Source organism: Sander vitreus, chromosome 3, assembly GCF_031162955.1.
Source record: "Sander vitreus isolate 19-12246 chromosome 3, sanVit1, whole genome shotgun sequence".
Lineage (NCBI taxonomy): Eukaryota > Metazoa > Chordata > Actinopteri > Perciformes > Percidae > Sander > Sander vitreus.
In genome coordinates, this window is record NC_135857.1 from 14,546,374 (window position 1) to 14,573,418 (window position 27,045).

The 27,045-nt window shown below is 40.6% G+C and overlaps 1 protein-coding gene across 1 annotated transcript in view; it reads right to left on the reverse strand.

The window, feature by feature from the left end:
• Positions 1-1,346: 1,346 nt before the first annotated feature.
• The window catches only part of dscaml1 (Down syndrome cell adhesion molecule like 1), a 101,696-nt gene continuing 75,997 nt past the window's right edge, over positions 1,347-27,045 (reverse strand). Inside the window, exons 17-35 of the mRNA XM_078246177.1 lie at positions 26,698-26,768; positions 26,268-26,508; positions 20,901-21,047; positions 20,650-20,805; positions 18,114-18,253; positions 14,885-15,038; positions 11,942-12,059; positions 11,566-11,729; positions 11,259-11,357; positions 9,357-9,545; positions 8,595-8,723; positions 8,259-8,417; positions 7,974-8,129; positions 7,770-7,800; positions 7,502-7,620; positions 7,180-7,332; positions 6,829-7,023; positions 6,348-6,656; positions 1,347-5,928 (exon numbers count right to left, since the gene is read on the reverse strand). Coding sequence (XP_078102303.1) covers positions 5,372-5,928; positions 6,348-6,656; positions 6,829-7,023; positions 7,180-7,332; positions 7,502-7,620; positions 7,770-7,800; positions 7,974-8,129; positions 8,259-8,417; positions 8,595-8,723; positions 9,357-9,545; positions 11,259-11,357; positions 11,566-11,729; positions 11,942-12,059; positions 14,885-15,038; positions 18,114-18,253; positions 20,650-20,805; positions 20,901-21,047; positions 26,268-26,508; positions 26,698-26,768 — 3,287 coding nt within the window. The 3' untranslated portion in view covers positions 1,347-5,371. The remainder of the gene's footprint in view (positions 5,929-6,347; positions 6,657-6,828; positions 7,024-7,179; positions 7,333-7,501; positions 7,621-7,769; positions 7,801-7,973; positions 8,130-8,258; positions 8,418-8,594; positions 8,724-9,356; positions 9,546-11,258; positions 11,358-11,565; positions 11,730-11,941; positions 12,060-14,884; positions 15,039-18,113; positions 18,254-20,649; positions 20,806-20,900; positions 21,048-26,267; positions 26,509-26,697; positions 26,769-27,045) is intronic.

A 27,045-nucleotide genomic window follows, 5' to 3' on the forward strand; every position in this document is an offset into this window, starting at 1 on the left:
TTTTGATTAATATGTTGTTGTTTTTTCGCACTCATCTATTGGTATCGCATACAGATAGTTTAGATATCATTTGCCCAGGTTTTTGCTTTGTGGTGCTCACAGCTGTGAAAAAAATTTATTTAAAGATTAAATTGTTCAAAAGTAATCTGAGCAGATTTCGGCTTTTGGATTGGATCAAATCTGTCAAATGAGTTGTTCAAAAGAAAAAAAGGATTCTGAAATCAGATTAGATAACATAGTCCAATCTTGGTCCTGATCTGAATCAAACTGTCAGTATGTGTTGTTCTTGAACTTTTCAGTAGGATTGGTATACCTTTGATCCATGAAATTGCAGAAATGGATCATCCTGATCACAGCAGAAGGGTGGATTCAAGGTGGACTTCAGGAACAAAATGTAATAAAACTGTAGTATATACATGTATTAATATTTTGCACCTGATTTGATTCAATGACAAAATAGATAAAGTAGACACTAAGACTTTCAGAACTGTTAAGTAAAAGAAATATATGATTTTGTCCCTATAAAACGATCCCCCAAACAGTTGTCACTATCAAACAAAAATAATATATTTATTCTAACTGTCACGGTCGTTAATCATCACTGTATATTAATTATCAACAATGACACAACCATCATAGATGAACCAGTCAAAAGTAGTTTCTAACAATTGCATCCCATATTGCACGTCTAGTCAGTCCCTCATTCTGAGAGAACGCCGGAGGTTGGTTTGTGTCTTCAACAGGTTCAGGCGCATCATAAACATCATCACAGAGAGGGACATTGCGCCTGGTAGCGATGTTGATAATACAGGCCAGTATTATGTGGTGGTGCCAATGCTGGCTATTGTACCTGTTGTTCTTTACATTGTGATATGTAGGCTACTTTAGAACCCTGGTAATCTGGATTTCGTAATCTTGAAAAATTGTTATCTATATGATAAAGGTGATCCAATCTAATTTTCTTTGAAAAACTGGCACAAAAGTAACATGGATTACCTGATCCTGGATAGCAAAACATGGGATTTCCAGATCTGGATCATTCTGATCCAGATTAAACTTTTTGAACAACTGGGCCCAGAATCATTCTCTCCATTACTCTGAAATTCACAGACATTGCTGTAAACACTTTTCATTTAACTACTTTCTGTCTGAAGAAATAGTCCCTATAAAAGGACTGGGGATCTTTAAAAAAGTTGAGTGCCAAATGGACAAATGAGCCAAATGCTTTCACAAACAAGTCAGTCTAGTCCTCACCATGTTCTTATTACAGTAAAATCTGGATAATACAGAAGGCCCTTTATCTGGACTACTATATGGTTGTGAAAGAATAAATAATACCATCACAGTTCATAAAAAGATAGCTTTATTGCACAAGGTGTTGAGTACTCTTTTTCTGTTTTTGTTTGTTTTCATAGAAAAGAAAATGTAGAGTTAAACACAAGCAATTGCAAATTGAAGCAACGTTTCCCCATAAAAGTTTAAGGAACATTCTCTACATTTTTCAAATGTTTTAATGAACCCCTTTTTTAAATTGTTCAATTCACCATTTCCATTTTTCTTTTTTAACCAGCAAAATTTTCGGATCATGCAATGCTGCTGTCCTGCCCCCAAAAAGTGGAATAAAAAAGATAAACTCTAAATTAAAGCAACCTGTGACAAAGTAAAAAATAAAATAACATAAAGATTAAAAAACAATAAAAAAAGGAGACAATGCAATCAAATGTCCTGTAAAAGAAGAAATAAATATTGTTAACTATGCATGGTCCACTCTGACATGTTTCAACTGGATCATAAATCAAGGTAAAGCAGTGTCTGTATAATTCTGTAGTTTTTCATTAAGTCCTCTTCTGTTTCATTACAATAACTTCAGTTCAAAGTTTACATTGTGCCCTGGTTTCTAGTGAAGATGTCGAAAATAGTACTCATTTATACAAAACACTTTCCTATGTACACAAGTCTTCTATTATGGAGTAGAAATAATGTTGTATAGGTGGGCAAGGGTTACAGTGAGTGGGGAAGATCTGGTTGGTTGAGCAGATGTGGAAAAGGTTGGGGATGTAGCATGTAACGTGAAGTTGGCCTCATGAACACAGACTCAGAGTCAGTTTGAAAAGTATGTTGTATTTTAAAAATCCACCCTAAATCACTCATTAAAAACTCCCTAATTAACACCTTATATCTGGTTTGTTTAATTTGTATAAAAAAACAAAGTAAAAAGAAGGCATAGTCTGTCAAAAAAAACCCATCTAGTCTCCGCTTGCTGTCCACAAAATGAGGACAAGACTTCTCCCGGTTGAGAAATAGTCCGGCACATAACCTCTGTAAAACCACAACTTCTCAATTTTACGCTTTGGTTTTTGTACTGTACTGTATTCATATCTAACTCTTAGCAAGAAAGCAAATAAGCATATTTCTCGCAATGTAAAACTATTGTTTGTTTTTTGCCAGTAACTGTGTAAAAGTATCAGAGGGTGGAGTTTTCCTTAAAGGTACACATTACATATACTTTGAGCAAACTGACAGTAAATCAGTGTTTTACAGAAGAGGCAACTTCACTGGAGATTTGGGGAAAGCAGGGTGGACAGAAGTTTGTCTTATCACTCCATCCAATATCCATACAACTGGAGTAAGGAAGCCTCTGTTTTTGGTTGCTAAAACAGGCCTGCCCCTTTTCCAAACTTGTTTTTCTAAAAAACTTGAAACATGAAGGCCAAAAGGAAAGGCATCATAATCATTAACAATGGAAAGCTAAATCAATTTCTCTCCTGTCGAGTTTTAAAATGAAAGGGAGCATTAATACATATATGAGAAGTTATAATAATTACTGTGGGGTATGTTTATTGGCCTGCAGTCCTGGAGTTTGGGGAGGACTCGCTATGACACAGATAAGAAACAGAAACAGTCTGTTTGCCTTCATTAATTCTAATCAGGTAATGGCATTGAGTTTGTGAACACACCTTTGGAAGGTACAATACAACATATTACAATAGGCTCATTTACTGTATAGGCTGTCCTTGTTTTACTGTTTTCTTTTTCAACACCACACTTTCTGCACTGAGCCATAGACCACAGTTAACCAGCTACACAATCTCACACTATAATTTGACTTCACTGTGCTTTTCCTCTCAGCTGCTACCTGCTGCACAGGCATCACAACTGGAAGATTTACAAAATCACAAGGGGGTCATTGTATCATACCTCAAACCTCAGTTTCACCATTTAACTTTCTTTCACACCACTTCCTGTCTTTCCAAGATCTCCCATTCATGGTTGTGCTACCCGTTTAACCTTCTTCCTTCTTTCTTGCAGTTTTTCACTCTGAGCGATTGTCTTGTGATTTTTTATATATATTTTCAATTAGAACGGCTTTTATATTTCTCTGCTTTTTTCAATATTCGTATACGTTATTTGCTATATATTTGAATAGAAATATATATGTACATACTATTGAAAACAAACATATATCATATCTTTTTCTTTTTTCTATTGCGAGAGCCCTGATGTTACGTTTTACCATTGCAAAACATTTGGAGCAACTCTTTTTTTGGAACGATCTTTTTTATGGGATTAAGCTTTGGGAGAAGAAATGGGAATAACAACTAAACGTAAAGTTAGCAGATACAGTACCATGCATAAAGCTAAATTAAATTTCAGTGAGGTGGAGGGACTTGAAAACACATATTTTAGTTTAGAAGACCACTTATTTCTCTCTGCTATGTAACCCCCTCTCCCCGTTTCCGTAACACAACTGCAAATTCTAACAACACTTGATGTCTCTGTCTATAATCTCAAAGTCATTGTCCGTTCATAAATTCAAGATCACTTCATACAAATATGATTTTTCTTGTATACATCTCAATAAATTTGCTGTATGTTTGCTACTTTCTCTCCATTCAAGTTGTCATTGAACATCAAGTAGCATTTCTTCCTGTCTGTGCATATTAGACCTCTCAGTCTGTCTATCTTTTTAACTAGCCAGCATGCTAGCAGTAGGTCACAGTGACACTGTATGGATATGATGGGGGACTGGGTGAATAGGAGTGAAGGTGGGGAAGGATAGAAAGGGAAAAAGTGGATACAGGTAAAATGAGTTAAACAAAGAATAATGGCATTGTGGCGCAATGATAAGTCATAAGAGAGTCTCTTCCTTCTTTGTTCTAAGGAAGAGAAAGAAAGGGAACCTCTTTCATATGAAATTGCTCTTTTGAACCCACTTCCTCTTCAGTATCATTTCTAAAGCAAACTTAACAAAACAAAGTTCAAAATGCTGGACCAAATTAGGATCATAGTGTTACGTCGTCAGCATCATCAACGTTACTTTCCCCGAATCCCCTTTCACAGGTACAAAATAAACAGTGAGGGGGGCAGTTTTGACACAGATGTCTGCCAAAGAGGTCAGCATACAGATTGATTTAAAAAAAGGTCCACTGTTGGTGTGTGCCTGCCACATGTATACATATATATATTTACACATATACACCCACACGCACACACACGCAGGCTTGTGAAGGTTTTTGTTACTTGGATCCATTCTAACGTTTTCTTAGTGCACATGAGATTATATTTCCATCATCAGAAAATAAACTGAAAACTGATGGAAAAAAAAGGTTTGGATGCATCATTCACTTGACATTTTTTTCATCTCCTCTGCTATGAGTCTGTTTAAAAAAGCATCAATTAAGACCACTACGCTGTGTCATCCATTGCATGTTTAAGAAAATTCTCCACGTCTCAAAACTGGTATTGAGACGACAGTCCTTCCACTGCCTCTAATGTGAATCCATGATGGAGTAACCTCTCAGAGCCAGTGTTGATGGTTTATGCATACAGTAAAAGCATCCTGCCATGGCACAATGCTGTGATATGAGCTCTTCTTCCATCAGAGACCAGAAAAGTAATATATTTAAAAACCTAAAAACCTCAAAAACTCCACCAGCAACCTGGTTCATTCTATGACTGTCTTGATCCAGAAAACAAGACAGTGCACGTGGAAAGCATTTTGTGCATAAGTACATGTGTCCTTACCAGAAAATGAAAATATGAGGTGAACAGATAAATCATTTGTTTTGGCAAGTGATTCGCAGGGTGATGAAATTAAGGATAGAGAAAGATGACACAATAATAATAGAAAGCAATCAGGCAGAAAGAAAGGCAAACCCCTGTGCTGTGGAGACCCAACTCTGACCCCTTCATATAGTAGTGTCAATGGGAAACCAACCAGCCCCCTGCAGCCTGGCACAGTGCAGGCACTGACGGGTCAGCTGTGCATGTGTATGTTCCTCATCCCACTTTTTCATAAAGGTTCCAGGCAAGCGCTGGCTTGACCAGCATTGTATTAAGAGTTACAGTGACAGGCCGCGGTGATGGCAGGCTACACCAGTGTGTATGACTTGGAGTAGGCCCCTGCCCCCCCATCCCTCTGCTTCTGCAGTCTGCCTAAGCCCGAGGAGCTGCTCTCCAGGAGAGAGTCTCTGGATCCTCCCATCTTGGAGGAGGATGAGGAGGCACCTCCAGGAGTCCCTCCTGTGGTACCGGAGGATGATGATGCAGCAGCGGCAGCAGCAGTAGCAGCAGCTGCTGCCGCTGCACTCTGGGCCGCTGAAGCAGAGGAGCCTGGCATGGTGAGAGTCCTCTGGGGAAGGGTGGAGCTGCTAGAGCTAGCAGACACCCCTCCACTACCTCCGCCACAGCCTCCTGTCGCTCCTCCAGAGGAAGTGAGACTGGACAGGCCAGAGTGGCCCATGGTTAGGGCCTGCTGCTTTGCAGAGTCCATAGTCACATGACGGCCCTGGGTGTGGTATGCCCGCTGGGCCAGGCCACGAATAGAGGCCTCACGTGGTGGAACCACTGGACATGGGTCATGATGCTCCGACTGCTTTCGGAAGAAAGGATCTGACTTCATGTAGAGGGGTAGGTTGCAATAGTCACCTGGAGGGGAAAAGTTACATTTAATGTGACTGCAAAAAACACCTATGGATAATAATCATTGCTGCATGCAATCAAACTGTGTATTTATCTAATAGATAAATACACTAGTATTGCTGATTGCACTGGACTCATCCGGCAAAATTACAGGTATCTTTACATGCTATGTACAAATGATCCATCAGGCAGAACCTTATTTACCCTCTAAACTTAGTTTTATATATTGTATAATGTATAATTTTATCTTAAATTGTTTTACTTGTTTTGTTTTTTATTTTCTTATCTAGTCTTGTTTTCCTATTTTATTTAATTGTTTTTGGACCTCTCGGTTTAAATTTAAAGCCATTTTAATGCTAATTTTAAATGCCATGTGACAAAAGTAATTCTTAAAAAAAAAAGTATGCTTTGTAGCAACCACTCACTCTTGGCGCGGTGTGGAATGGGCACAGCTACATTCTTGCCACGATCATAATCCTGGGGTTTGGGTGGCGAGGCAGTGAAACGGCAGATACCGGGCTCTGAGGGTGTGCTCATGGACGTCATGCTGTCAGCATTGTCATTGGTACCTGTGGTCATCTGGTCAGATGAGCTGTCAGAGATAAAGCACTCAGTAATCTCAAATTTGGCATGCTGCAGGTGTTCCTCTAGCTTGGCATGCTCATATGCTCTTGCCAACTCCTCGTAGGTTGAGGAGGCGCTCTCTGTCGACACCATGCTGTTGCGACCCTTATCTATGAAAGAGAAAGAAAAGGAAATAAAGTTAAGCACACTATCTCCAGTTATACAAATGCTTTTTGAGGTGTACCCCAATGCAAACCCACAATCTCCTCCACATTACAAAAATAAGCCCTACTCATATGTGCATGTTAATGGCTATAAGTGTCATTTCACCCATGTGCCAACCTGTGTCCTGTGAGAGGCTGGCGCTATAGCTGTCACTCTCTGTGACAGTGATGCCATGCTGGGAGCCAACTGTGCGCCAGTCTGAGGTGAGCATGCGAGCTGGTGTGGAGGCCTGGCACTTGGTCAGAGTCCACTGACTGGAGTAGCGGTTCCTGATGCTGTGGGCTGACTTAACACTCTTCCTTGACACTGGGTCTGGTGGGAAATGGGTGAAGAAATAAGAAGGATGTGCATATGTACAGGAAAACTAACAGCATTTGCACACACAAAAAACGCTACATGCTACAATACTGCTTAATTTACTTTCAGCTTTTACTAATAAAATGGACAGCAAGGATTAAGAGCACTTACTGGTTCCTGGTCTGATGTCTGACATGTCAATCAAAGGACCTGTGTTCTGGATGAGGGCAGGGTGATGGACGGACACACCTGTGCAGAAGCTCTGAGGGTTTCCAGTTTGGTTGAACTCTGTGTCTGTCACAGGGATAGTGGCTTTGTCCTCACCTATACAAGACAGAATTAATATTTGAGAAAAGCAGCTATTGCAGGTTAAAAAAACTGACAACCAAAAGTCCAATGCCTTCAAATTTTTCTTATACATTTGAAATAAAGATCATTTGATCCAACGCTTATGCACAGACACATGAACACACAACAACGCTGTTCCTCTCACCGATTTGCTTGATGCCCTCTTTGTCCTCAATCAGCAGCTGAACTCTGGGGATGTCGATGTGCAACCGTGGGCCCTGAGGAGGTCCCTTCACTGGGGTGTCAAAGCTTCGGTTGTTTTTACTAATCCAGAGATACAAGACGAGCACACACACAAACATTCATGGCTTTGAAAGAAATGCAAAATGTGAATTTGTGGTATAAATTCGGAGTTACACTAAATAATATTTCAGACTGATTTCGTGAGAAGGACACAGAAATAGCAGTCTAACCTGATCAGCATCTCTGCCAGGCTTTTGGCATCTAGAGAGAGCAGAGAACATGACAAATTATTTATTCCTGACAAACAAATCAATCTTTTAAAATAAATGCAAATCTCAAGACTACATTCAAAATTCTCTCTGAAGTCTGCTTCAGGAATATCTCTGAAGACTGCTTTGTTATTTTTGCCAATTCCTTCCTACCACTTCTCTCACCCCTTAGTCTCTTCAGCCTCTTTTCTTTGCGTTTCTTGCGAATGATGAAGAGCAGCGCAACACCCAGCGTGACCAATATCACAGGACAGCCGATCGAAAACAGCTTCTTGACATCATCGTTCTTTTCCAAGGGGGATTTGATTGGTGGAATTGTGCCTGCACACAGAAAGAACAGACATTATTTACTACCCTTTTACAACAAGTCAAAGTATTAAAGTATTTTAAAGTAGCATACAACACCATTGATCCAAATGAAATGCCAAACAAAGAGAGTCTTCTACTCACTGCCATCATAGTCCAGTGTTGCAAATTGGGAGCTCTGGTTGCCACAGCCAGCGCTGTTACAGGCTTTCATCTTTAACTCATACCAGGTGGCCTCACGCAGCTCTGCCAGGAACACATCTGTGGTGGCATTGGTACGTACAGTCTGCCATGCCCATGTACCTACATAAAGTACACATACCAATGTTGAGTTTGATCTCTTGTCTTTTCTTATTGGTTTCCATTAAAAGATGGAAAGTTACCTCAATACTAACAATGTTTTCACGTGCAAACTTTTCTATTTTCTTTGTTGCATGATATCTTCAAATACTATTGCAAATTAAAAAAGCAGTGACTCACCTTTCGGTCTAAATTCCAGTGTGACAGCGCTGATTGGACAGCCTCCGCTAGCCCAACCCTGCAGGTTGAGGCGGGCATGGCTGGAGTTAATGTGGGTAAAGACCGGCTGATCCTTGTTGAACTGGGGTTCTATAAAAGAAGCAAAATCATGATGTATTTTTCTGATTACTGTTGTGCCATATACGCTAACAGGTAATTGGTGAACATAAGACAACATAAGCAATTTAGCAATAGCAATGTAGCTTAACAGTGTGCATATATGTAACTGCTAGAAAATAACCTACTAAATGTATTAAATATAATTTGATTATAATCATCAATATACACATAATTCACCCAGGCACTAAAACAAAAATAATAAACAAAATGGAGCACATTCAAAGTCCCAGAGCAATACACTGACTGTGAAAAATCCTTTATAAGCTATTGTGAGGATAAAGTATGAAGCACAAAGAAGTGAAGTTTGATCTTTTAGGTGTAGACAGGAAACATGTATCTACATTTTCTACTTGGGTCAAAAGTGGAGGGTTTTATTGCACATTTTTATGAGATCTAATGTTCTAATAGCGTTGGATGTATGCTATATATTTAAAACTTCGTCATTGACCACAGAGACCTCTCACGTGTCCTATTTTTAGTTTAAGATTTAGTGCGTAAAATGTGCATATATATATATATATTGTGAAAATGTATATTTTATATATACTTTTCACCTTTATCTACCCACACTACTTTCCTTCATACCCATCCCAGGCTTCTCACCTCGCCCATGGGTCTTTGCCTCAATGATCTCACTGATGCGTCCGGCTCCAACGCTGTTCTTTGCAGCCAGCTTCACTTTATACCAGGTGCCACAGCGCAGGTTGTCCAATTTGAAGGATCGTTCACTCGAACTGATGAAAACATCTTTCCATTCCTCCGTGTTGTCTACAGAGTACTGCAACACAAAACCTGCATACACACAAAAGAAGCATGCACACAATAATTATTATTTTCTTTTAATATTACATAACTCTCTATTTTTTATACAGTTAAGATGAAAAACTAATTTTGCACCAACCCTACTAAGCGTTTGACATTGGTACCTTTACTGTCCACTAGATGGCAGTGTCAGACTATTCTTCACTTGCCCAGATAAGCCACGATTGGAGGATGTTCTAGCTGCTCTGTCTAAGCCGCCATTAGTTACCTACAAACCCCTAGACTGGGATGGCGCTGACTGAGCATCTATGGAAATGAGGGTATGCAATGTGGTGACTGTTTTTATAATCAGCTGCCTTGGAGAGCCAACTCCCTGCTTATTTGAGAGACTTTTCATCTAATCCTCCATCTCTGTCCGTCTTTCCTTCTTTCTGTATATAATTATGTATATATAAATGTCTCCCTCTCAGTGTTTCTTTGTACCATCTTTTCTTCCTCCCTCTCTCTCTCTAACAGATGGTGCGATGGAGTCCAAAACATTAAAGAGGTAAACATGTGCAGATCTTGCAGTGTTTGTTTAGAAGTTTTATAGTCACCCTGTTTGTCACAGAACAGAAGAAAACACAGCAGAACACAACAGACGATAGCAGAGAGAGCAGTAAAGCTCAATAACAAACTATTGTAGAACAGATTAGAACATTACATCAGTTCTCACTGTAGGACACTAGCCTACAGGATTTGGTCATTTATTTATTTTTTATTTTATATTTACACAAGCTGCAAAAAGCTGTATAACCAGCTGAGATTATGAAATGCTAACATGTTTTATCTGTAAGGGAATAATCAGCAGAAGTCACTGCAGTAGTGAAGTAAAATAGATGCTTGATGGGGACTGCTGACACAGGCTTCACAAACAGGCAGGCATTCTGGTCTACATACAAGGTATATAGATGGGCTTCAATGATGTATGAGACACTGGATGATGTGTGCAAATACTGCTTGGTGGACCATCATTATTTGAATAAAGAAGCTGCACACCCAACACATTACATTACTCCCTACTTGCGTTCTTGTAATGCATGCTTTCTCTGGGCATCCTGGCAGTATGCTAATTCACATAAAGAACACAAAAACAGCTTTTGGCGGCTTTAAAATATACTTGACCCAATGGTTCAAAAAGTTGTTTTTGAATCTGATCCCATGACATTTTCTTCCTAGTTTTGACAGCCTTCTTTAGTAATGACATGTGGGACACCAAGTGTTTCTGGGTGCAGTTATATCTTAAACTGTTTTATAGTTTCATAAAGGATAAAGAGCAACAGTCAGCCAGATGACACTGGAGCACCCTCATGCTGACAAACAGCATGGACAAAGAAAAGGGATTATAACCACATTAGCATGCGTGCCTATTCGGCACACACACCATGCCCATCTTCACACAGAAATCACCAACAATCAGAAAATCAAACAGACATATAGTTAACAGGGAAACAAATAAAACCAGGAGGCCAATCAATAAACTAATAGATCAGCATGCACACTAACAATGTGCCAGATAAAAGAGACAGAAAAGACAGACAGAGGGTTGAAGGGAAATCTTTTTCATTCATTCACATTTTGTGAATAAACCCAACTTGATGACCTCAAGCGACACTCTGTATACCTTTAGACACATTGGCAACAGACAAGAACAAAGAGATGTGAGTATACAGAAAGAGAGCTTTGCTGTGCAGGGTCCTGTACCTCTGATAGAGCTGCCTCCGTTGTCTCCTGGTATCCAGGCCAGAGTGATGGAGGAGGTGGAGGTGGTGGAGACAGTTAGACGAGGCTGGTCTGGAGGGACTGAGGAAGAGACACACAAAGAGTTAACAGCTCAATAATACTTGTACTAAAATATTAGAGATTCCTTTGAGGAGGTAAAAATGTATCATTGTTTCTCATTTTCTGCAAGAACAGCAGACATATAAGTGAGGTGCGACCATAGTTGAGTGGACTAAATGAAATAGCCTGAAAGGTATAAGTATTAATGCCATTATTGCCATTTTCCTACCTTGAACCAAAAGGTTGACAATGATAGTGTCAAAGCCCAGCGTGTTGGTGGCCGTGCAGGTGTAGTAACCAGAATCTTCAGCTTTGACAGAGCGCAGCACCAGTGTCCCATTGGCCAGAATGAGACGCTGTCCATCTAGAGACACTGGGATGGCTGTGTCCTCACTAGCAGAGAGAGAGATAAAGAGAATCACGGGAGGACGTCAAAGATTTTTACTAGATTGTGATAAAAAGATTTTTTTTTTAGTGTTTGTTAACAGGAGGCTGCAAAATTGTCCAGAAGCATGAGCATGAGAACAGGATCTGTTTGGGTTAGAGAGATGCATGGTATCACCATAAACCCAGCTTTACATAACATTTCTGGGGAAGATTCTCACCTATCTTTGGTCCATTTTATAGTAGGTGTTGGTTCTCCTACTGAGCTACAGGGCAGTCGTACCTCCTTCATCCAGGGAGTGGTCACTGTGCCCCCAAATGACAGGATCTTAGCTGGGGCTGGTGGAGGATGAAGAGAGGCATGTAAAAATGAAAAGAGTATGGAGACACCATTAGAGCTATTGTCATTAACACTTACACAAGAAAGGAAAAGCTTAATTAATATGTTTCAATCAATTAATCTTGCCATTGTCAAATAAACTATTTTCAAACCGGATAAACAAATGCGGTCGATGTTTCAGGAATGTGTTAAATCAATACAGAAATGAAATGGTTGATATGCAATTGATTTGTTTTCCATTTGGGATTCTTTCAATAAACAGGAGTGTGCAAGGTATTTACCGTGATTCACACTTTGTGGAAAAGAAATCTGTGTAAAATGTGACATTGTCCAGCAGAGAATAGCATATGAGTAAGAATATAAGACAGGAGAAATATTGAGCAAAGAGGATATGAAAAAAATATCCATCCATTCAGGCACATAACCCTCTTATTCTCTGTCACTTCCCCCACCCGTTCTCTCTGTCTCTCTTTCTTTCTCAAGCTTGGCATCTTAATGCAAGTGCTCTAGTGCACTTATGTTAAGGTTGAATTAAGTATTGAGTGGGCAAGCCTGGAGGACACTGCCTTTTACAGCTGCCGATCAGCTGACGCATCCACCCTTACGAGCGCACACACACACACACACACACACACACACACACACACACACACACACACTCGCAAACCTTTGCACCCAGCAGTCAAAGGAACAAATAGATACATGAAATGATAAGATGGTGGGAAGTGCACTCTATTCATTCCTGTCTTTTAATCCAAAGCTTATTGATTTACTTGCCCTCTTCATTTTCTTAAACTCTGCCTCTCTAGTGCGTTTTAGTGAGCTGCGCTCCTGTCGTGACATTTACTCTCCCTTTTTTTTTTTTCCCTACAGCTGCTGTCCTCCCTTTTGCTCCCCCTCTTATCATTTCCCTAATATAGGCCAGTTTATCTGATGCCCTCTGAACTCTGAAATCAATAGCACACGCTCATAAACACATAAACAGGAGAGGTCGAAAAATATGCAGAGGAATATACTCTGGAGCAAGCGACAGAGTAAGAGGAATATTATCCAAATGATTCACAGAACCATGAGAGATGCAGAGCAAAACATTCTTTAAAATCAGTTTTTTTAATTCATGGCATTGTCAATAAGAGGCTTGAAGAGGAATACTACTCGAATAGCATCAGTGTTGTAACAGTTCCTAAGAGAGAGAGAGATGGCAGAGAGAGAGAGAGAAAGAGAGAGAAAGAGAAAGAGAGAGAGAGAGAGAGAGAGAGAGAGAGAGAGAGAGAGAGAGAGAGAGAGAGAGGGGAACGGAACAAGCACCAGAAATATCAGGAAAAAACAAGGACACTGTGGTGTCATCCACCCAATAACCACTGGTATGGTGATTTGCAGGTAAAAAGGCTTTCAGCTTTCCTGGTTAAAATCTGGCAAAATTTTCAAAAGTTAAAGTTTTTTAAATACATAAACTTTCAACTGCATCTCAATGACAATATTTCAATGTGAAAGTTTGTCAAAAACTGCCGAATACATTGCCCACAATGATATTTGACTATGACAGTTTGGTCAGAGATTCTGGTGTGTTGTGCTAGCAGTGGCTAACACAGTCTAAGCCGTTAGCCTCCAGCAGAGATGAGGAGCGGGCTACAGAGGTCTGGTAAGCTCTTTTCTAAATTTTTTATACTTGTAGTCTTCAACTCCAACTGACATTGACTCAAGTTACATCACCATCCTCTGGAGACACAAATGGTTTTATATAAACAGTAGGCCTGTCAATCGATTAAAACATTTAATCTAATTAATTACATACTCTGTGATTAATTAATCAAAATTAATCGCATACATAAACGGTGCCTGAACCGATACTTTTTAAGAAAGTAAAAAAAGAAAAGAAAAAAAAAGGGTACTAAACAACAGTCGGTGACATTAAAGAACGGCTTGTTTATTGCTAAGGCCATATGGTCAAAATTAAATGATTTAATAATAATGCATAACAATAACAATAACTTATTTCACTAGTAAATTGCTGTTGAACGACAAAAACAACCACCAGATGGGAAAAGGACATTTACATTTACAATAACTTTAAATGCACCACAAGGCTGTAGTTTACCAGTTTCATTGAACGCACCGTCTGTGTTGTTTCTCCGACGGCAGCTGCAGATTATTACATACCGATGTTGAATCCTCTACAGCAAAACACAGTCAAACTTTACACCGTTTAGCGTTAGCTGTCAGCATTTTAACCGTGTTTAATCCAGCTACTAGCTAGCGGTAGGCTAACGTTAGCTGCTGTTGAGTATAGTGTTAACTAGCGTCACATGCAGCGGTGTTTGTGTTGCCGGTATCGTCTTCAGAACATCAGAGAGAAGCGCAGACATATCAGTGGCACCAGATTTCGGTAGCCAGGGTTGGCAGGAAGAAGATTTTTACAAGTAAATGTTCCAATTAATGATCCAGGCAGAACATTCTCGTCTCCCTCCTTCATTCATTTTACAGTCCAATGGTGCTAGAACGGCTCCGGGTCAAACGTCAATATGGAATGGATTAATCTGCGTTATTTTTTTTAACGTATTATTTTTTCTCAGATTAATTAATCGAAATTAATGCGTTATTTTGACAGCCCTAATAAACAGACTGCGGTGTTCAATATGTGCACACTTCCCCTTTAAATAACGTTGGAACAATCATTAAATGTAACCTTGATGGCTTTTAAACCAAAATTTGGCGCACTTTTATCCAAAACTCCTAGACATCTTTTGACCTGCAAGTGGATCCAACGTCTCCACTGTATGTCTCTTTTTATGAATAAAATATTCAGTCATATTCAGGGACTCACCCTTGGCCGCTGGCTCCACAGTGACCTTGTCGCTGAAGTTACCCCGGCCTGCAGTTGTGACGGCTGCAGCCCAGATCAGGTACTGCTGCCGGTGGTTAAGGTGAGTGATTCTGTAGAACAGCTGCTCTGGATTGGCTTCATACTCACTGGGCAGCTGGGGAGAGTGGAAAGGAAAGGTTTAATATGCAATATGTTTTATACTACAGAGCTGAGCACAATCCAAACATCTTAACATGCAATATTATTTACTGTAAAGACTTTACTAGGAAAATGTTATTTTAAATAATAATAATGATAATAATAATAATAATAATAATAATAATATTTATAATCAACAAATCTGCTAGTAGGCTAAAATACTTTCACTAGTTTCTGATGCTGTTCCGCTTGTAAAGGTTTGTAGAAACAAGCAAGTGTATCGGGTACATAACCACTATATTAAGCACTGCATTAAGCAATATTTTCAAAATAAACTGATTTTCTGTGGAACCAGGTGAAAGTTTGTGAAACAAAAGAGAAAATAAGTCGTAAAGCACCGAAAAAACAATTAAAATAAACATTCAAATAAAGGGGCATTTTAAACATATTTTCTACATTTCCGTAAGAATAAAAAAATAAGTGAAAGAATATACTTTTTGAATTCTGATAAAATCTACATCATATCACAAAATCTGCATTGTATCATATGTGCTGAGGAGCACACAGTAAAATCTGGGGGATGCCAAAAACGAGATCATTTTGTCACAGGCAGACGTAATGTGAAGGACAGAGTGAACATCATTCTAATGTGAAAAAGCCCTGTATCCTCTCCTCGAGTCAGAACTACAGGAGAAGAGAGGAGGATGAAGGTACAGAGGGTCTGGGGCATGTTATATTATGATAAGGCAACAAAAAAAACTGTGTGGAAGGATGGAGCTGGAGGAAGGGAGGATATGAGGCTGGAGGAAAGAGAGGCGAGAGGGTTGGATTAGGGGGAGTGAAGCCCACTCCTCTCTTCTCCTCAGGGAGGGCAAACAGATATGAGACAGAGGAAGACAAAGGGGGACAGAGAAATGAGTCAGTCAGAGATATTGCGAACAGTCATACACTAATGAGGCTTATCTACTGCAGGCATCAGTAATGACGGAGAGAGGAGAGAGGAGAGGAGAGGAGAGGAGAGGACAAATACACAAATATACTGACACACATACAGTGGCATGGATGACCTGGAGGTGGATGTGTAATTGCAGTGTGTTTAACCCAGCCATGTGTCTGCTGTCTAGACATATACACATCACTTCCTTCCCTTCAACACACACACAAACTCTTTTTTACTGCCTGCCAGTCACTATTCACCTACTCACCAATCCCTTATTCCCTCAACTCCTACTCTTCATCTACTCCTCAGGTATCCCAACACCCAGATACAACACACAAACACACACATACACACACATATACCCACACACACACATACACACACACAAACACAAACACACACACACGACCTCAGCAGCTCTGTCTGTTACTGTGTTGCTGGTCTCAGCTCAGAATACAAAAAAATAAAACACACAAACAAATTGTACACACACGCTGCAAGGTAGCACCTAACACTCACTGCCACCCTCTAAATCACATGTTTTACTACTGACACTGACTTACATTTCTGACTGACAGCCGCTCATGCACAGGTGAAATGAAGACTGCAATACGAGTGTCAAATGGAGTCAGTAAACAAAGACCTGTAAAACCTGTGAAGACACTGCAGTGTTGCTGAGCTCTGTCCTAGCCTGCTGGGTTGTTGTCTGCAGAACGGTTTATTCTGGGCAAATAGATTCCAGTATTCATATTGTTTTTCACATTTATGTGCAGGCCGTCATGGAGGAATCCACTGTTTTTTTTATTACTTCCCTGTGTTTCCTGTTCATCATCCATTCCTCTTGTCTCCGTCCTTTCTGTACTTTCCTCTCTGCCCATCCTTTACCCCACTGCGCCGTCCTTCCCTTTGCCTCCTGCCATCACTCTTCACCCCTCTCTTCATTTCCCTGCCCCTCTCCACATTTCCCTGTCATCTGTGGGCCCACTCCTTGCTTTTCCTCCCATCTATCCACCAGTACCCCCCTCTGTTTTACATCCTCTCTGCATTTCTCTCCCTGACTCTCTCACATACTGTATATCAATGTCTTCTTCTTCTCCTCTCTGTACATTTGTCTCTATAGGCTCCACTGCAGGCAGTGGTATAGACAGAGGACTGGATGGATGGATGAATGGGTGGGTAGATGTTGGGAGGAAGGGAGGGAGGAGTGGCAAAGTGTGTGTTGCTGTAACGGATATTAAAATATTCCTCCGGCATGGAGATAGCGGTGATCCGGGGAACGATAGAACGAGATAATGAAAAGAGGAACAAAAGTACTCCCTGCGCGGTGTGTCTGACCTCCCCATCCCTCCTTCCTTCTCTCCAGTCGCACTCATTTACATAGTAATCATCCCGAACTCTACATGGGGGCTTCAGAGAGAGAGAGAGAGAGAGAGAGAGAGAGAGAGAGAGAGAGAGAGAGAGAGAGAGAAAGAGAAAGAGAAAGAAGACAGATAGATAGATAGATAGAGTGATTTGTGAATGAGGGAGACTAAGGAGAAAATGCATGTATATTTTAGATAGGTACATGTATGATGTGTGTGTGTGTGTGTGTGTGTGTGTGTGTGTGTGTGTGTGTGTGTGTGTGTGTGTGCAAGCGGGATATATGTCTTGCTTTGAATTCAGTCATAAAAACATGAGTTGCTTATAAATATATGGACCTTTGGCAGTGTGTGTGTCTGTACGTAAGTGAGAGTGTGTGTTTGCTGTCGGCTTGTTTTCTGCCCTCGTTGATGAACAGATGAGGTTGTCCTGGCAACGTGATGAGACGCAGATATGCAAATGAGGGTGAGCTTGCACACACACACACTGCGGTATGAGGAGAGCTCGTTTCACACACACATCTTGCTGAGACTGCAGCACTAGACCACACACAACTTGAGACACACACACACACACACACATTCACAAACACACAAATAACGTGAACGTTAAAAAGAACGTTATAATTAAATCAATTTATTTTATCTTATATCAAATTTATAACAGAAGCTGTATTCTGCATAAATAAATGATCAGTTCCCCTTCATTACCAGCCATGTTTAGATGGTCCTCTTCCCCCTTTTTCATTCACTTCTCAATCCTGAAACTCTCTGCACCCCTCTTGTAACTCACCGGTTGGCCTGACCCGGGGCTGGAGCAATATATGGTGTACTTGCGGATGATTCCATTTGGCTTTTGAGGAGGTAACCAGGACACCACAACACTGCTGGCAGAGGAGGGCACAGCTTTGATGCCAGCTGGGGGTCCGGGGTCTGAATCATAAAGGGGAGCAAAGAAAGAAATGGCAGAGTAAAATGTGAACCAGTTATATTTATCTGCTTGTACAGCAAACTGAATTAATAGCTTTAAAGGTGTACAGTACACTGATTTTTCGGCTAGATTTGCCCATTTGTTGTTGTTGCCTGTTGAATTATAAAACACCCACTAGACATACTTGAGATACTGCAGAAAGCTTTTGCTAGTGAAAACAACCCACTGGCTATGCAGCTAGCTAACATGTTAAGTACCAATACAATCCTCCATATGCAGCAGCCCACCATTTGTGTTTTCACCTTTCAAGACAAATGTTTAGCTGAACAAACAAACAAATCACAAAAAAGAACTTGTTTAATGGTGAAACTTAATGCTGTGTCACATGCAGGTACTCATTATAATTTAGTGAAAACAGTCTTTCTCTTGTTTCCATGAATATGGTATAACAGTTATAATACCCCTGAGGTGTCTTGTTGGAAAAAAAGAATACTTTGTTGAGGGACGTCTTATAGTTTTGTCATTTTCAACTGTGCCTCACGTATTATTTGGAATATTGCAAGCTGCCATAAGACACATTTTGATCATCATTTATGATTTATCGTGAAATTTAACTTGCAATATTTGGTGTGCATGTGGACTAGGGCTGGAATTATTAGTTGATCAACAGAAAATTAATCTTCACCTTTTTCAAATGATCGATCATAACTTTTTGAAGTAAAATGCCAAAAACGGACTCAAATTTGATCATTTACATGTATTCTATGACAGTAAACTGACTCTTTGGGTTTTGGACTGTTGACAAAACGAGCAATTTAACAGGTCGGATTGGGGTTCGGGAAATTGTAAAAGGACATTTTTCACAATTTTTTGACATTTTATAGAAAAAAACAATTAATTGAGAAAATGATTGGCAGAGGAATGAATGCACACTTCTTAAGTTTCCTTTTGTTTGCTGATTTTGTCCTGCACCTGTACCCAACTGGGGTTGGACGTGCACACTGTCAACCTTCTTCGCTCGTGTATCATGTTGCCACATGGAAATCTCATTGTGCATTATTGCTTATTTGACCAGCAACTTTAACTTCAACTTTTTACTCTGAATATCAGGATAATGAAATAATAAAACTTGAGTATGCTTAAGTCTTAGCAAGGTGTACTGAAGCCAGTGATCTATGAGGTATTCATGGATTATTTTGTTGTATTTGTTCTTTTTAGAACATCCTGAGAGAATCACACAACATGCAGTATTTTAAAGTAAACATACTGTGATAAACATTAAATCCACAAATAAACACATATTCAAAGGGACCAAATGCTGTGGCCCCCAGGTGCACCCCTTGGAAAAACCATGAAAAATAACTTTATAATGAATTTCAGTCTTCTTCACTCCTATGCTTACTGTCTACTATTTTTGTGTCTAGGAGACAGATGCAGAGAAAGGAAGGCTGAGAATTGTCTGTTTGCACAATTCCACTGCAAACACTTTTCCATATGCTGCAGACACACTGAGGGCAAAGGGAAGGGAGAGAACAGTGAACGTATGTGAAGAGGTTGCCCCTGGACACATTGTCAACCCGCATCAGGGCAAAAGAGACACTCAGCTTGCCCCCAATAAGCACACACACTCATACACACTCAAAGACTTACACAACACACATATTTGAAGAGCTATTGTAGCGAGGCCAGCTCATAAAATGTAAAATGGAGACATAGTGAGGAAGAGAGAATAAAGGCCTTTCTGAAATGACACTTCTTAGAATCTCTGCCCCCCCCCCCCTCCTCTTTCTCTCTCCTGCGCTCCCTCTTACCCCTCATTTTCTCCATCTCAGATGCCTGCCTCCTCCTCTGCCTGGCCCCAGGGAGGGAGAGGAGAGGCGGATACGGATGTAATCCACAGCCCGCCAGTGTAAGCACAAAATTAATTCTCTCTAAGCCACAAAGAATTAATCCCTCTCCTTGTGCTGGGTGCTAAGCTAGACTTGCATACAAACAATAGTGCATGTACACACACATGCACACATACACGCACACCATACTGTACAATTTGCACATGCAAACACACACTTAACACCTCCCGAAACTTCCGCATATTCACATGCACAGACCCACACCCTTAGGCTCCTTAACCACACACACTAACACACACTTTCTGGCTTCTTAATTCTCATTAGCACTGGTAATGGCACATCAGAGCACAAAGAGGTTTTAATCAGCAACCTCAGCTTTACAAAGACCTCCTCTACCCCCCTGGCTCTCTGCCTCCCACACTGCAGCCTAAAGTTAGGAACAAAAACCCTTAGACCTGCCCCAAAGATGTGGTCAAAGCAAATGCCATATAGGACTGTTAATTGTTTGGTTTATCTGTGTGAAAAGATCTACTAAAATGTGGACTTACAGTCTTCACGGGTTTGGATATACAGGACGTTGCTACGGACCCCGTCTCCAGCCTGGGTGTAGGCCAGAACCTGGTTGCTGTAGTTGGTGAACTTCTCCAGGCCTTTGAGCTCCACCTGCTCCTTGGTGGTTGTGATGTTTTGCATTTCACCCCATTCTGAGACACAAAAGGACAGAGAGATGTTCAGACCAAGGGCTGAGCTGTTACTAGTCATGGTGTCTAAAGTAAGATGACAGACACACTCAACACACCTCCATCCGGAAAGACAGCCCAGAACACGACACGGTATCCTTTCAATACGCCATGCAGTGTCATCCTGGGAGGTTCAGCCCATGTGATCACTGCCTCGTCTGATGTTACAGAAATGGCTCGCACATTCTGGGGAGGCTGGCTGGGCACTGAAAAAGAAAAGAAGAGGGAGAGAGAAAAGTTACGATATCTTAACAATGTATCTTCAGTTATCTAACCTTGTATGTTGAATTTCAGTTTAATTCAATAAGAAGGTCTGTTCATTGAAGGGTGAAACACCATCACACTGTTTCATGACTGAGCTAAACAAAGATAAAATAGAGAAAATAAAGGAATTCTTTAATCCCTTAATATCCAATTTATTTTAACCCCTTCCAAATGATCTTATTCCACACTGTGACAATATAGCATATAATCACTTTGTTCCAGCTCTTCATTGAAGCTTCATGATGTTTACACTGAGTGAAATAATAAAACCCCAATATTCTAGAGGTATCTTTGGAAACTTTAGGATCAGGTCCTTAGTCAGGTCACAGAGGTTCGAATAGGAACTACACCGATTTTCAAATTTAATACATGTTATTCCTATGGTCTAAGAAAGTCCAAAATATCAGTAAATATGAACAACTCTCCCAAATGTAAAAGTGCTAAAACTCAAATTTGTGATGTCATCAAGTTCAAAGTGTGGAACTGCCCCATAGACAATGCATTAGGAAAGATGTTATAGATGTCACTGAAAGCACCCAGGAGAATGCTCTGAGCATAACAATAAAATGAGTAGAAAGGACATTGATTACTTGATTGTTTCTTTTTACTGTGGTCTTAGTACAAAAGAAAATGTCGTTGTTATTAGTCGTTATGGTGACATCACGTGCCAATGGGGCCGCAAAGTGTGTCGCAGCTCTCCGGGAAGAGAGAGGCTACAGCTGCGAACACAGTCTCCGGAACGGAGGGGAGTAAGCCAAGGGAACGTTAGACCCAGCATGCCGCTGTTCACCAGCTAGCTGTTAAAGGAATTAGCAAGCTAGCTAGCAAGCTTCTGTCATGCTTTCATGTTACAATGGTTACACAAAATGAGCTGAAGTTTTCACTCATCTGGCGATAGCAATGTGCTTTCCTACACTGTGACAAGAGTGTGCGTATGAAGCACTGAGTTGTTAAATTTGACAAATTTGGTGGCTGGCTCTCTATGTTTCGTAATGTGACTACTCCACTGCTTGTTTGGTCGTTACTGCATAACATCACCTCAGTGAGTCCGTGATTTGCCGCAAGTCAGTTTATACGAAACGTTTGCCATGCACATATTAATGCCTGCTGCTCTGACCATCCTGCTACATTGATTTGATGAAAATGTCCTTTCTACTCATTCTATTTCTATGGTTCTGAGTATATGGTTACATTTTAAATTTAATTTTAGGCTGTGTTCCTCTTTAAGGGTTTTTCATTTCCTCTTTTAGTAGCTTTTAGGTTGGAAAACATCCATTCAAAGCCAAGACTACGTTTTAACTGGCTGCACTATTCTAACAAATAGATAGCTTTTGCAATATTTTATACACATTTTCCCAAGATTTTGAAAATGAGTTTGTAATGAGATTTAAGAAGTTTAATTGCAAAAAATGTAGATCATTTTATTGCAAAAGCAAACGCTGTCACTGTCTTCTCTACATTAGGACTGCATTGGCTAGCTAATAAATAAATAAATACACCCTCTCTGAACCCTAAATTTCCATATCAAACCTGAAGCAAGTAAACAGGCTAGCAATAGATAAAAAGCTCATGACATGCATCGAGCCTGATGTATAGGACCATCTCTACAACCACCATCTCTCTTTCTCTGTACAAGCGTCCTTCTGTCCCTGCCAGTCCAGGTGTCTCTTCTATTGGCTACCGCTGACCATTAGTCTTTCAGGCTTTGAATAACGCACACTGTTGAAGATGAACAGAAGTCAACTTGTGAGTGAAGGAGGGGCAGGAAGAGAGGAAGAGAGCCGAGTGAAAGACAGAGAGCAATGAAAGAGAGAGATTGGGCCAAGTCCACCAGGGAATTTCTCTGCAGCTGGTGAGGAGAGAGAAGGTGGGGAGGAGGACGGAGGAAGGGAGGCAAAGGAGAAAGGAGGATTAGAAAACTGAAAACAGGGTTTTGCATGAATAAACCTTTAAGCTAAATAATTGGAAGGCAACAAAACATAGTTCCTCCCTTCACAGTCACACCTTTACGAGAAGAGATACAAGGATGTAAAAGGATGTGAACAAAAAGATGAACTGGTTCAAGGGCCTGCAAATTTGGGCATTTGGGCTTATGTAGGGTTAAACAATTACAATTTGTGCTGAAGTTGTTGATGTACGAAATAACCGTACAAAAATAAGTGCATACGTTTTGAAGGAAAAAAGGAGAATACAGGAACATAATGAAAGGCAGTTTTGGACTGGGGCTACAGGGAGGAGGAGATGGGGATAAGGGGGAGAGGAAGAAGGGAGGAAGAGAGGAAGAGAGTTAAAAGCAAGGGGAGCAAGGGAAGGGCAGAAAAAGATGAAAAGAGGGAGCAGAGAGACAATGCGCTCAGCTGTAGATAATTACAGCAGGAAGCAGCGGAGGGAGAGAGAGACAGACAGAGAGACAAGCTAATTATAATTATTTTTAGTATGCTTGTTGTTATCACTATTATCATAATGGCCATCAATATCACTGTCGCCACGGTGACAGCCATAGGGAAGAACTGGAGGGCTCTGTCTGCTCTGGACCAATGGGGTTCAGCCAGTTGTTCACTGGGTGGACATGTATGTATGTGACCTGTGTGTGTGTGTGTGTGTGTGTGTGTGTGTGTGTGTGTGTGTGTGTGTGTGCATTTGTTTGGATGGGGAGAAAAAACAAATGTGACATATGATAGAGAGTGAGAGAGGCGGCATGCATTGAAAAAAATGACTGCATGTATTAAAGGGGTGATAGTATGCAAAACCGAGTTTACCGTGTCATAGTTGAATTACGACAGTTCGGTGGGTAAAATAGGCATACATAGTACCTCAAAGTCCCATTGACACCTCTTTCCTATGCAACTCTCACAATTTGAAACTGCTGCTGAAAACGGGCGAATCTCAACAAAGCTCATAGTTAACTATAGTCTCTACCTTTGTCACGCTCCAAAATTTACATACACCACTGACCTGAGATCAGCTAGTCTTCTTAATCTAGGTAGCGCAGATCTCAGAAATTTTATACATTGTTTCTCCTGCTATTTCATGAGAAGAGAAGCTCCACAAGCTGCCGTGACATGTCGGCGGCTGCTTGCAGGGTTTGCTGCCTTCCCGGCCGGCCTCTCCACCTTCACAGACCCACTGTATGAGCTGGAGCTCTGTCAGGATCTCACACACGAGTACTTTGTACTTTAGAAAGAATAAAGTTTGGAATAGTTTTGGAAAAGGATATTGAAAATGAACCACAGCCGTAAATGCAGTGTTCCAGGCTGTACAACGGAATACTGGCCCAGAGAAAAGTGTTTAGAACGAGTAGATATCGGACAATGGAGCGGGAGTTGTGGATCTAACACAGCGGCGCAGAGGACATGCCTGTGGGCTTCACTCTCCGCTAAATGTCCCCGCGCTGAGACACTGAACTAGCTACAGGGTGAGTTGTGATTCCTTGTCTGGAAGTGGCGTTTTTTTATGTCCCAAGGGTAACGTTACAACAACACTAGTTGTAATGAAAGTGTCCAAACTTTGCATTGGTGTGTGTGTGTGCACGACACACTGGAGGATGAAACTGTAACAAAACTGTATATATGGTGCTTTGTACAGTAACATTAATTGATGAGTTTATGTGTTGGAGCAGAAATGAAGTTTGAACCCAGCTGGAGATATTTTCTCTGGGCTGTTTTAGCCACGCTGCCGCTGCTCGCGCCCGGGCATGTCTGGGCATGTCTGTCTGTACTTTCGGTAACAGACAGTGGTGTGTGTGTGTGTGTGTGTGTGTGTGTGTGCTGCGGGGCAACTCTGTGTCTGTGTGTGTGCAACCAATCAGCGCGCAGCTCATCTACATATTCATGAGCTTACCATATTTGGAAGAAAAGCTGTCGTTCCAAATAGAGACATTCCACAGGGATGCATAAGGACCCATAGAATAAAACCTGGGACATTTTCAGCTCAACCAATGTTACATACCCTATTAGGAGACCTTAAGGAACAGTGTGAAAGACCCTATATAATCATTCTATCACCCCTTTAATTTAATTAACTGCAGCTCAACACTACAGAATAAAGAGTACAGGAAGAACAATATTTTTTTATATACAAGTCTTCTTGAGAGAATATGATGATAAAGAGTAAGAGTTGAAATTTTCTTTTCTTTTCTTTTGAAGATGCATTTATCAGTGTGTTGTTAACATATGTCGGCTTGTTTTGTTCAGCTCCTTAGAGGCCAAAAGTCAATTAATGCTGCAGAAAATATAGCTTTACAAGAAATGAATAAAAGGAAAAGCTGCATTAGTAAATTATAGCCTTTGGAAGTCCGATCCACAAACTAAATGAAATGCAGTAATCTATTCTCCTAGTGCTTTACACCAGCCATGTTTTGTTTTTTTCTAGCGATGCAAAATATGGATATGGACTCCTTTTAATACTTCCACCAAGGAGTTGGTTCTGGCCCCATTTGTTTTGGAAAGAACAAGATACTTGTTTTTGGTCTAGATCTGGGTAGAGGTGTGTAATCCAGGATTTCTTAAAATTGCAAGAGTGGTAAATGTTAAACATTTTGCTTGTTTGATACTACTGCACTTACCTGGATGAAAAAAAATCTGGCACATGTATCTCATGTTTTGTCTCTTTTTATGTGTATTTTCATGTATACTCACAGCCAGATGCAAAATATCTGGACATTGTCAAGGATTGTGCAGCCTAGGAAGATGTTTCATCTTCCTAAGTGCTTTTGTAGTTCAGTCATTTGCTCATTTATTCACTCAACATTTCATTATCTCCGTCTCTCACTGTACAGGGATCACTAAATCCTATCTGCAGTGCTGCTGAATGTGTCTATGAGACAATACATGTCCTTGGTATCGTGAAAAGTACTTGAGTTGTAGCAGCCAACATTCATTCTTGTTAAGAGAAGAGAGGGAATGTTGTAATTTTAGGTTACAAAGCATGGCATGATTTGATATAGATGAGAGAGTGAGACAGCAAAAAAAACAATGGTTACAGAAAACAATGCAGTAACTGTATTGCTGTCTTTAATGCACCGTGCTGCTTAACTTCTTTACCTTATTGCTGCTGGTTAGTAGCCTACATTTACACTTATAAACAGACCAAGAAGCAATAAACCCCTTTTCATACATGCTGAGATACTGTACTGTATGTGTGCTGTTTGTTGTGATCCTCACCATCTTCTAGTGTTGTAGCATTGATCTCTGAGCTAGAGGGCCCTGTGCCGGCTCTATTGAAGGCCTGGACAACCACACCATACTGGGCAAACTTCTTCAGGTTGTCCAGGGTGTAGACCTCACTGTCTCCAGTGGCCTTCATCTCCACAATGCTGTACTGGCCGTTACTGCCCGGGCCGTTCTCTCTGTAACCGATCTGGTAACCCCGGATCACCCCATTCTGCAGCTCCTTCCTGGGAGCCTGGGGAATGGAAAACAGGAATACAGTACTGATATCATTTATTCATATAGTGCATGATTGTTAAGCCACCTCCACGAACTAAATGCACTGAAAAGGAATAATGGCCAACAATTATTAGGTTACTTTGCAAGTCAGAGTCTTTGAGGAAGTACATAGCTGTTCAGAAGACAGACAATTCTAATACTTTACCTTCCAGGTGACCCTGATACTCTGAGAGGTCACCGGTTGTAGAATCACCTCCATGGGAGGACCATCAGGCTCTGCAGAGAGAGTCAGAGGGGTTAAGGTAGAGGCATTTTGCTACTGTCGAACAAACATTCTGCGCCTTTTATGTCTCTCACGGAACTAAAATATTCTGATCTACAACTTTCAAAGACGTTTTTCTTAGTTTCATTGAGATGGAATTTATTTATATAAATAAAAAATTCTTACTCAAGGACTGATGTCAGTGTCAACACAGATGCAGTGAATAAAAGCTAATACAACAAGCAAAAGTGAAATATTTTTCACATTAGTGCAGTGCTGTCAAGGTACTTA